The sequence below is a fragment of the Equus quagga genome, chromosome 13 (assembly GCF_021613505.1).
Source record: "Equus quagga isolate Etosha38 chromosome 13, UCLA_HA_Equagga_1.0, whole genome shotgun sequence".
NCBI lineage: Eukaryota > Metazoa > Chordata > Mammalia > Perissodactyla > Equidae > Equus > Equus quagga.
The window spans coordinates 76180462-76192084 of NC_060279.1; the positions used below are offsets into that span (position 1 = coordinate 76180462).

General features: G+C 61.1%; 1 protein-coding gene across 3 annotated transcripts in view; it reads left to right on the plus strand.

Moving 5' to 3' along the window:
- KIAA0513 (KIAA0513 ortholog) overlaps positions 1–11604 on the plus strand; it is a 55604-nt gene extending 44000 nt beyond the window's left edge. For 2 of the 3 annotated variants that reach the window (XM_046683890.1, XM_046683891.1), the window contains exons 7-13: positions 373–413; positions 919–997; positions 2697–2774; positions 4033–4062; positions 7162–7242; positions 7637–7731; positions 8799–11604. In XM_046683890.1, the coding sequence (XP_046539846.1) occupies positions 373–413; positions 919–997; positions 2697–2774; positions 4033–4062; positions 7162–7242; positions 7637–7731; positions 8799–8848 (454 nt within the window). In that variant the 3' untranslated portion in view covers positions 8849–11604. The remainder of the gene's footprint in view (positions 1–372; positions 414–918; positions 998–2696; positions 2775–4032; positions 4063–7161; positions 7243–7636; positions 7732–8798) is intronic. The other variant, XM_046683894.1, reaches the window with a different exon arrangement.
- Positions 11605–11623: the final 19 nt, after the last annotated feature.

Consider the following 11623-nt stretch of genomic DNA (forward strand, 5'->3'; position numbering starts at 1 on the left):
GGTAAAGACTCGAGAAACGACCGTCCCCCAGAAGCAGTCTGCGGACAGGAACGCGGGAGCCTTCCGGGCGTTGATAACAGGAGCGTTCAAACTACGACTTCCACAAAGAAAGGGGCCCTGGGCCTGGTGCCTGTGCCAGCCACCGTGGTCCCCACTGTCGCCTCCGGTGGCTTGGTTACAACCGGGGGACTTGGCTGTATTCGTCTTCTGGCCCAGGCAGTCTTGGATTCAGAGGAAATGGCACAAAGAAGCCTGAATGCCTCGTCTCCTCGCTTCTGGAACTCAGTCTCCTTTCAGCGGTGTGGAACGGTTTCTTTGATTTGAAAAAGGGTGGCGGGTCATTTTGTCACTGCTGTGGTTTCTCTCCCTAAGGGAAGAGGACAGCAAGCCCAAGGAGAAGCTGCAGAAGACGGGTGAGTGCCCCCAGCACCCTCGGGCGGCGGGCGCCTGCCGGTCCCTGTCAACCTGGTCCCTGTCACCCCGGCCCCGCCAACCAGCAACACCAGCAAGCAGGTCCCCAAACGTCCCAGGCCTCCACCCGCCTCCAGCACGAGGGGCCGCCAGACATGATCCCCGAGTTGCCCTCAGCTCCCGTCTATAATTTCCTAGTGAATTTCCGTGGAGAAACCGCCTCTCCAGGGAGAGGGTGCAGGAACTGGGTCCTCATCCAGGGAAGGCAAGGGAAGTGTCGCGGTCGGGGCAGGGAGGTGCTTCCAGGGACCCCGCCCCTGGAGGGAGCCCTCATCACCGGGTGGGAGGGGCGTCACTGCTGGCCACGGGCAACAGAGAAGCTGTCGTGGAGTTTCAGCCGCGCTTCTGTGACCGTGGGGAGAGCCGGTGGTCCCAGGAGCGTTGCTGTGGGGTTTGCCCACGTGTGGGTGCGACTGGAGCCGCGCTCAGCCTCCCCACCTCCTGCAGTGACCGCGACCAGCCCGGAGGAGGAGAGGAGGGGCGAGAAGATCTACCTGTATGCACACCTGAAGCAGCAGCCCATCTGGTAAGGGCACCCTTGAGCCGCGGGGCGCAGCCGCTGGCACCGTCATCTCCGTCAGAAATGACGGGCACGCGTGCCCGCGGGGTTGGCCAAAATAAACAGCACGAACCGTAGAAGTGTTGGCCAGGAGGTGGAGAAATCGGAACCCTCCTGCGTTGCTGGGGGGGGTTGTCAAATGGGGCAGCCGCTGTGGAAAACCGTCTGGCAGCTCCTCGCTGGGTTAGGCGTAGTTACCCCGTGACCCCGCAGTTCCACTCCTAGGTTTGTACTCGGAAGAACCGAACACAGGCTCTCAAGCAAAAACGCGTGCACGTGTGTTCATAATAGGATCATTCGTAATAGCCAAAGGGGGCATCAACCCGAGTGTCCTTCTACATGGACGTTTGATGTATGGATAACCAAAATGTGGTCTATTTGTGCCACGGAGTATTTTTCAGCCGTATAAGGGAATCAGACACAGCCCACACGTGGTGAACCCACAGCGTGCTGGGTGAAGGGAGCCAGACGCAAAAGACCCACACGGCGTGTGATGCCACTGATACCAAGTGTCTGGGACAGGCGACCCCTGGAGACAAAGGAGACAAGTGGCTGCTGGGGGCTGAGGGAAGTGGGGATGGGGGGGACTCCTCACGGGTGTGGGGGTTTCCTTATGGGATGATGCAAATGTCCTGGGGCTAGATAGTGGTGATGATTGCACGGCTGTGTCATTGTACTAAAAGCCACTGCATTGTGCACCTAAAAGAGTGAGTTTTACGGTCTGTCAATTATATCCCAATAAAGCTATTACATATATATAAAAGAAGGTATGGTTGAAACGAGAGACCAATGGTCGGGAAATCGTGCCCTTGTCTTGCTCTGCGGATGACCGCTGATGCTTGAGTCCCCCAGAAGCCTCTCCATCGCCGTATCTTATGTCCTCACAAGGAGGCCCTGAGCCGGGCTAGGTTCAGGCAGAAACAGGGAGGAGGGGACGCTGACCAGCCACATGAGCCCCGTCCAGTGGCTCACTCGGCTGCTCCGGGCTTGACCTGGTGGCTATCGTGGCATCCGCAACAGGCCTCAGCACCCAGAGGGCCGGGTGGAGGATGCAGTAGGCTCGGCAGGCAAGCACTGGTCCCTGCTGTTGCAGCACAAAACCCACCAGAGACGGCAGGCGAGTGGGCGGGCGTGGCTCTGTCCCCATGAAACCTGATTTACACGAACAGGTGGTGATGGATCCAGCCCACACACTGTCGTCTGCTGACCCCCAGTCTTTAAGAAGAATGTTCCTTGCATGTCCCCATAAACATGTTTCCTCTCTGCCTGTGGCCTGTCCCTGCCGGGTCCCCATTTATGTCACGGACCCTGTTCTAGAAAAACGGGTCTCCCCGAGCCCCCCTTCCTCTTGGGAGCCTCAGTGGGCAGCAGAGAAGCAGAAAAGGGCCTCGACTGCGTCCTGCCGGCAGCGGCTTCCGCTGTGACCAAAGAATTCAGGGTTGTCCCAGCTCCTGGGAGAGACTACAGATGCTGTCAGGACCCAGGGAACCACCTCCATTTAGGATAAAGCCACGTGCTTGTTTTTTCTCCTCCGCTCCACCTGTCTGAGACTCTCAGTAGCTCATACAGGTGTGGCGGGCAGCTCCACTCCCTCATCCCCGAGACGGGCCGAGGCTGCCTTCCCGCCTCCCCTCACAGGGCCCTGACGGGGGTCTCTGTCTCACAGGCACGCGCTGAGGTTCTGGAACGCGGCCTTTTTTGACGCCGTCCACTGTGAGAGGAGGAAGCGGTCTCCCACGACCAGGTAGGAGCCAGGGCCGGGCCGGTTTGCCTGGGGAAGAGGACCAGGGACTGGCTTTCGTTTCGTTTCTGAAGAGGAGAGCAGAAGAACGGCCGAGCTGACGCGTCTGTGTTCCTTCCTCGACCCCCGTCTGGCCCCGCGCCCCGCAGGCTGCCTGAAGGGTCCTGGCGCACAGCTTCGTGGGGGCCCCGCTTGCATGAGCGCTTTCTGCCCTGGGCTCTGGCATGACTTGGCCTGACCCTCCTAAAAATGCACCTCCCACTGACGAAAACCCTCAGGACGCCGTCCGACCCACTGCCTATCGCTGTATCAAGTCAGAATCCTGAGCACGACCCGTGGCAGCGGGACCCCGGGCTACAGGGCTGGCCGCCACTGCCAGACTCTGCTCTGGAGCGCTCCTGTCCAGGGCCATGCGGTCGCTTCTCTCACCTCCCCCTCTGGTCTGCAGCCTGAGCAGCCCCCTCCAGCTTCCCCGAGGGTGGGCTTCTTGCTTCAGGAGACCCCTTTTGTAAACCACGTCAAGAGCACGGGGCAGCGGTGAGGGGTGGACACCCACGCCGTGGGGCTGGTGCTCAGTTCTCTGGCCACGGCGAGCACAGGTGGCCGCCCGCTGCGTCCAGTGGCTGGGCAGGAAAGGGGAGCAGCCCTGCCCATCCTGGGTCCCTGATTGGCCCCACCAGTCATAGGACTTGGAAGTCTCTGAACCTCTCAGTGCCTCAGTCTCCTCATTAACAAAACGAATTCCATCTTCTCCTACACGGGGGACACCCCCAGCCCTTCTCCCTAGCGGGAGAGAGAGCAGATCCTGATGTTTGAGTAAAGACTGTAGTCCACCAGCACTGGGGGGAGTCTTAAGTGGAATCCTTTGTGGGGGGCAGCGAAAGCCCTAATGGGGCCGAAATGGCCTGCCTCGTACCCCGGAGCAGTCTGCTGTGGCTGCGTTTCCTGGGGAGGCGGAGGGAGCTCGGGAGGGGGAGAGAAGCTGAACCTGTTACTGAGGACGCTAGAGCGAGGAGTCTCCGCTCTGCCGGGAAGCGGGGACGAGGGCAACGCTCAGATGCTTGTAGGCAAGTGGGTGTCCTCTTGTTGTTTGGCTCCCAGCCTCCGAGGAGATGAATTTCTCTCGCACACCCTGTCTCTCTGTCCGCTCCATTCCTGCCTGTAATAACCCTCCTCTTTCACTTGTTCTCTTTTTTCCATCTACATATCTTGCATGACTTTGACATGTTCCTCTGTTTACCTGTTTCTGCTGCCACTCCAGAGGGGACGCGGGAGAGGAGGAGAAGACGAGGTGTGTGTCCACGTGACTCTGTCCATGTTACAGTGCGGGGGCTCCTGCCAGGGTCCCCTCGGGGCGGGGGCCGCGACTCTAACTGCTCCCGGGCTCAGAGCCCGGACACAGGTGCCACTCCACATCCCGGGAGGCAAGGCCGCGGCGCTGGGACAGGCCGGCGACAGGTGGGAGCTCGCCAAGGACGGAGCACCCCAAAATAGTCAGGAAACAAACGCGGCATCTCGAGACCTCCCGAAAGGCCCCGTGTGAGTTCAGAGACGAGACAGCAGTGACGTGCAGAAAGGCGGCTCCGATTTTGAGCAAATGGAGCTGTCCGCCTGCTGCCCCAGCCACTCAGGCCCTTCTAAGCAGACCTCCAGGCCACAGCGCCGACCCGCTGTGGGCGGGTGCAGAGCGTCTGTCTCTGCGACGTCACACACTCCGGGCTGTGCAGGGGTCTGGCAGACCCTCGCCCACCGAGACAGGTTTGGGGAGTGACAGAAAAGGACAGATGCTCTCTTTGCTGGCGGCTGTGATGTGGAGCCTTGAGGGGGGTGGGCCCTGAAGAGAAGGGCCTAACAGGCTGTTTCCTGCCAGCCGCAGTGGGGGTCTGACTCATTGTTTGAACCGTCTATTTGTTAGATACCTTTTGTAATGTATTTTTGGAGTTAAAGTCCTGTCTGTTCGACTATACAGTTTCTGATGCAGTGATTTTTTTTTGGTGGAAATTTCCCTAATTGCGGTCTATTTTTAGTGCTTATTGTTTTGTGAGAAGTCTTGTTTCTGATGCAGCCCTATTATGGCTTTAAAAGGAGCATTTAGGCGTGATTGGGCCTCCTTTAATAACGAGCCCCGGTCCCATGGCCTCGGGGCAAGAGGGCCAGGAAGCAGCTATCCCGGAGCCTCCTCCAAGCCCGTCAGCTCTGAGCCCCACCAGCGGGAGCCAGCCTCGCAGCCTCGCGGCCTCTCCCTCAGGAGGATGTGGTCTGGACACACGTCTCTGACCTGCACCCTGAGGCACCACACGTGGCCTAGGCCTCACCCGCCCGGAGGAGCAGCGAGTGTGGCTCTGAGACTGGGGGGGGGAAGCTCAGCTCCCCGTCCCTGGGCCACCTCGTGCCTCCAACGTTATTTCTCCTTTTCGGTAACCTGTGCCAGCAGTGCCGTTGGCGTCCTCTCTGTTCTCAGAGGCGGAAATGTCTCCATTTCAGAAGCCTCCCGTCCTGCGAGCTCTTGATCACGTCCACATTCCTGCTGTGGCCGTTCAGACACACGTTCTGCCCTTAGTGCCGTGTTAGACCTCGACTAGTATGGGGTATTGACCTCGATTCGAGGGAATTGATTCCATTGGAGGCATCACCTGGTCTGCGGATTGCTAATAACCTTCCACCTCTTTCTTTAGAGGTCAGACATCCCAATTCTAGTCCTGGCCCAGCAAAATGAATCACCTCCTCAGCCGGGTCAGGAGGAGTGGGGTCAGGGCTGCTGATGACTCCAAGGTAGCCATTCCCATGTGGTCTGGGGTTGTGCAGTGCCCAGCCTACGCAATTGTACACAGCGGGCCTGGTGGTGATGTGGGGATTTATGTGCCTGGACAATCCTAAGGGCGACCATCGGGGGGGAAAGAGGATGGGAAGGAAAATGGGATGGGATTAGCAGAGTACCTGGAAGCCTATTCTGGGTGTCTTCGTGGGTGTCCCGTCGTCGGCACGAGGACTGGGAGTGACAGTGACTTGCCCTCGCTCTGTCGTGCCCCTGATGTCCTGTGGCCTCCCGTGAAGCTGCAGGAGCACCACTGACCGCCTCCAGGCCGGGCGGGTGGAAAAGGGTTAGGAGCTGGTGTACTGGCTGTGTTTCTCTTCCTTCGGCCTCTCCGTGATCCCGACCCCTCGCCCCTCATCCCTCCTCCTCTCCCTCTTGTCTTTTTCCTCCTCTCACCCTTGTTTAGTCAGACTCGTCCACCCAGAGTTTAGATTCTAAGGGGAAATAGGCTGACATGGACTCCTCCGCATCCGTCTGCTCCCGCAAGTGGCAGACTTTTCAGAGGGCCATCTCTTTATCCCAGGGTGGTGTCTCTTTATCCCGCGGTGCGTGGGGTTGGGAGGAGCGTGGGGGGACGGTCCCCAATCCACTCGGGACCAGATGAGGTGCCGTACGGGGAGGGGAGACGACCCACTGCCCTGAGCCCATGGGGGCGGCTCTCACTCAGGGACACGATGCATCTCGCTCAAAAGAACACCCTCCCGACCCCAGATCCCGCGGCCCTGGTGCTTCTCTGTGGAGGACAGACAGACAGACACGTTCTTCAGAGTCCCGCCCCTGCAGCCACACAGAGCGCGTGGCTCTCCCGTGGGGTTTCCACACTTTGGGTCAGAGGCTTTGCGCCGTCTTCACGGTGGTCACAGTGTGACAGTCCCCAGGGGCCTCAGGGAGGAAATGGGGCTCATCCAGGCGCTGGGGCGGGGCGTGGAGGGTGAGCACCGTGAGGAAGCCGAGGGGAAGGACAGACCTGTAGCAGAACCAGGACTGCTGGTGGGATGGCATGGTGGTCGGCGCACTTGCAGCCCCCCACGCCCTGGGCCTCTGGCCACCAGAGCTTGTTGTCCCTGCCACCTGCAGCTGGCCCCTGGGCAGAGCGTCTTGCTGTGTCCCCACCAGCTGGGCAAACCACCCCCCCCCCCCCAAGCTGGTGAGGCCTAGAGACATGACCGACTCTGAGAACCTCCTCGCTGGGCTCTGGATGCCCACTCCTCACAGGACGCCCGGAGGGCCCTTTCCCCCTGCAGGTCTCCCCCACAGAAATGGGGCTGCGCTCTCCATCCTTGCACTGTGGAGAAGGCTGTGAGGGTGCCGGTTTTGTCCCCGGGCCAGTAGATGGCAGACAGTCTTGTGGAGCTCTTCCTCTCTGGGCAGGCGACATCAACAAGGGCCCCGCAGGCAGAGGGTCGGAGCTCTGGCAGCCTCTGTAGAAGTGAAGCGAGCAGCTCCTCAGCCGAGGTGCTCCCCCATGGCAGGGAGGCCCCGCCTGGGTCAGCCCCGCAGGTCAGAGCAGGCGGGCGAGTGGCTGGGCCGCGAGGGCACTCTGAAAACCCTCTCCTGGCACTGCTGTGCTTGCAGGGAGAAGTGGTGCCACATGACCCAGGAGGAGCGCGACGACAGCCTGCGGTTCAACGAGAACATCACCTTCGGGCAGCTGGGGTGAGAGCACGGGGCTCTGAGCGGAGAGAGGCGGCGGGGTCCCCGCAGGGTGAGACAGCGGGCAGCGGGAGGCCCCGACACGGACGCCGACCCCGCGAGGAGGGGCCGCCTCCCTCACACATCGCGCCCCATGTCAGCCCAGCTGTGCGCTCTCAAAGGGTCAGCAGCACGCAGTTACTGACGCTCGGCCTAGACTCCAGCTTAGTTAATCCGCCCCAACGCCCCACGGGAGGCAGGCGTGTCACAGTGAGCTGTGGGCTGGCGGAGGAGGCAGCCAGTTCCTAGTACTTTTTTCTGGCAGTTCCGGGCTGCATGTTGGGGTCCAGGAGACAGGGGTCAGGTTCCCTTCCCCGGGGGGCAGGCGGTGCTGGCTCACAGGTGTTTGTCCCCCCAGCACCTTCACGCACAACATGCTGGCCTTCGGACTGAGCAAGAAGCTGTGCCACGACTTCCTGAAGAAGCAGGCCGTGATCGGCAACCTGGACGAGGGTGAGTGAGGCCCGGCAGGCAGGCCTGGGACCCCAGGAGCGCACACTCTGCACCTCAGGACTTCCCGCCAAGGGAAGCACTGTCCGCGTGTAACGAGAAATGGGACCTTTGACTGCGGGGTGGCTCCCCCTCCTCTCTTGCTGTCTGCCTAGTGCGTGGGACACTTATCACGCCATGGGGAGCGTTTTGGCTGGTAGGGCTTGCCGGTGGTGGGCTGGGCGAGGGGCTTGGGAGCTCAGGGCCAAAGGGAGGGAGGGAGCTTGGTGCCCAGGCTCTGAACGTGAAGATGGCCAAGCTCGGCCGCGAGCTGCCCCTCCCTCTCCCTGGCCACCGTATGGTCTCCTTTGTGTCTCGAACCCCACTGCCTAGGGGTATGGGGGCAGGGAGACAGGGGGGAGGAGAGGGGGTCTGGAGGTCTTCTAGAGTCTGTGGCTTCTATAACCAAAGGGACACGTTGCCACGGTCCCCCCCCCCCCCCCCCCCGCCCGTCTACCTCTGGGCCCGCCTTCAGCATGGTCCTGCCTGCTCCAAGGTCATCCTGCCTCACGGCCTGAATGCCTTCCGCTTAGACGTCTGTGTGGATTGACCAACGTGCTAAAAGAACCCTTCATCTTGCACTGAATGAGGGGGCTGTGGGGAGTGGCCTCAGGAGGTGGGAGGGGGTCAGAGGTGCCCCGGACGACCACACTGTCATCACCAGCCCCACAAGAACACTGTCCCCTCATCCGCCCTGCGGCCCCTGCGTGGTCGGGAGGCCCCAGGCCTGGCTCCCGTGGCGCGGTTCATCGGCCCGCATGGTGCCTGCCCGGGCTGCCCGGCGAGCTGTGGGGCTGCCCTCTGTGGCTTCCTTTCCATGGGAAGGTGTGTCCCAGTTGCAAGGAGCCCACTGCCAGGCGCATGCTTGTGCCCGACATGCAGCGTGCTGGGTGCCACCGTGCGCCTCCAGAAGCTGCACTCACCATTCCTGGTGAGGTCCTGATTTGTCCTTGTCCCGAAAAAGAAGAGCAGGAGGTGCCTGTCCGTGCCACCATCTGTCTTCCAAGCGATGACGCTGTTTTTTCTTCCAGAGCAATACAAGCTGCTGAGCGACCACATCGAGCAGATGGCCGCTGAGTAGGCCGTGGGAGGCGGCCCGAGGCCCCCCAGGAGGACTGAGGGTGCACGCTGCTCCCCCAGGCCAGCGACTGGCTGTCACCCACCCGACAACCTTGCATGACCTCGGCAGCACCCAGAGCCACTCCCGCCGCCCTCCAACTAGTGGTTAGAAGAATCTGCCGCCGTCCCCCTGCCCCCTCTGCCTGTGCCTGCCCCCATCCACGTGCCAGAGTGTCCCTCAGATTACCGAGGTGACCGTCGTACCCCTGATTGTCAGGCCTGTGACACGGGACCTAGAGGGAGGAGGAGGAAGGAGCCAGGACCAGGATGGGCACAGGGCAGTGACTGCCGCAGCCTCTGGGATGAGAGGGGGGATGGGGCGCACGTGGGAATGTAGATAAGGCAGCCGTGAGCCAGCACATGCCAGGGATGTGGGCAGCCATGGGTGACAATCTGGGGCCCTCCCTTCAGGTGTGGAACAGAGGGTGCTCCCTCAGACGGGCTCCCTGCTGAGCAGCAGGCGTGTGGAGGGGCCGAGGGCCTCTCAGTGCTGGGCCGGGGCTGGTGCTGGTTTGTCCCCAGCTCCCTGCCCTGTGTGACAGGAACGGAGTCACAGGCACCTTGAGGGGGAGAGACACCAGCACAGAGGACATTCTTTCCTGGCTGCAGAGGCCCAGCCACCCCAGGGGCATGTGCACACCCTGCAGACCGTGGGACCTGGGTGGCTTTGTCGGAGTCACGCCAGCACCAAGGTGTCTGCGTCAGACCCTATGAAACCTTCCCGGGCAGCTGACGGCTTCCCTCTGAAGCAGAGAAAGTTCCAGAGCTCGTGTCCTGGAGCAGCATCTGGCTGTCTCATGATGGAGCACGGAAAAGAGACGTGTCTTCAGTAGCTGCAAGACAGCCGCCCCTTCTAAAAGCAGACAGTCCCACTCTTTATGTATAAAAAGACAGAAGGACCTGTGTCCATGTTAGGGACAGCAGGCAGAGGAGGCTTCTGGGGCGACCGTGCGAGGCTCACATGCGGAGCGTGGCCCTTGGCCCCAGAGCCCCAGACAGCACCTTTCCCACCACAGCCCAGGCGGCTAGCCTCTTCCTGCAGACCTCGCGGTGCCCCGGGCCGGGAAAGCACAGCCTTTCTCCCGGGTTTGTGCCAGGCCCACCAGCTCCCCCCGCCTCCCGCCTACCATCCTGGGCGCCGACTCCTCCCCCCCTTCCCCTCTTGGCCTATTCTCCCTCGCTGCCTCCTCCGACCCATGGTCACAGCACGACACCCACGTGCCTGATAGTCAGTTATCCGGCCAGTGCTGGAAAGGTTTTGCTGTTGGAAGGCCTCTCTGGAATGTTCCAGAGAGAGCAGGGGTCAGCTGAGCCATAGAACGCACATGCACATGGTTGTGAGTGGGGTCTGAGGGTGCACTGGGAACGGGCACCAGCTGGGAGACCCTCACGGGGAGTGGACTCAACGTTATGCTGGCACGGTGGGTGTGTGGAGTCGCCCGTCTGGTGAGGTCACCGGCCAGAGCGCCGCAGCGTTTCCGGTCTGCTTGAGGCGTTCCAGGCAGGCGTGCGGGCTGCAGGGTCCCCCAGCCATGTGTGTGTCTCTGTCGAAGGCGTTTCGGGGAAATAACGTCAAGTGAATGGGGCTGTGGGCCCTCCTCCTGCAACGCCTCCTTCAGGTGATGCCACCCACGCGTCCGGCCGTGGCCCTGGGTGCACCGTGCTCCCCTCTCCGCTAAAGTCAGGGCCCTGCCCAGCAGCTCGTTGGCGCCCTTGCAGGGCTGTCCCGTTGGCTGTGTCATCCTCGCCTTATCATTCCTTAGTAGTTAGTTGAAATGCATTAAGGCTCAAAGGTGCCCAGAAGACTTCTCCTTGTACTCATGAGACTCTTGTATCGAGGTTTGAGTTCGGCCTGCCTTCTCAAGGAAGAGCAGTGGATCCTGACACTCTGTCCGGGGTGGCGGCCAGCACGGCGCGGGCGGGGCCACACGGCCTCTGAAGGACGTGCAGCCTGGACTTGTGTGGGCTTTGCCCAGCACTTTCACTTCCAAGATGATCTCGAGACGTTTTTTCCCATATAATCCTGAAATAGCAGTTGAAGGTGGAAGCGAGGATTACTTTGGTTTCCCCCGCCTCATTCCTTGTCCTTAGAGATCCAGCTCCTAAGAGTGGAGGAAATCCGGCCCCAGCGCTGCTGCCTGACCAGCCCGACCAGGGGGTGCTCCAGAGGCCTCAGGGTGACAGGTGCCGAGGTGGCTCCAGGGCTGCTCTGCGGTCCCCTGTTGGCAGCTACCTTTGAGCGTTTCTCCTTAGAGCACCTCTGGCCAGTGTCACCTGGAGGAGCACAGTGTCCCATCCCTCAAAAAAGGCTGGCAGCTCACCTCACTGAGATTTCCTCTGTCCCCTGGGACGTCATCCCTTCCCTCCGGGCCCATCTGGAGCGGACGTGAGGGGGCTCTGGTGGCGAGCAGACCCAGCTCGCGCTCTCAGAGGCCCTGAGAGTGACTCACCCTGATGCTCCCAGGGACGCGATGGTGAAAGAGAGCTCTGGTCCTCCTTGCTGTTAACCAGGGACCTTAGACTCAGGCCGGAGCGTCAGATGGCATCCGAGGAGAGTTCCAGGCCCAGCAGGTAGAGGGACCAAGGCCGGGAGCCTCACAGGGCTCTCGCTAGCAGCGGCTTTTCAGATCTCCTGCCATCTGTCCTCCAGGGCTCTGTGGATCCTAGTGAGCCAAATGCAGCTGATTCTCCCAAATAAAGAGTTCCTGCTCACGGAAACCCGCGGTACTGTGGCTTT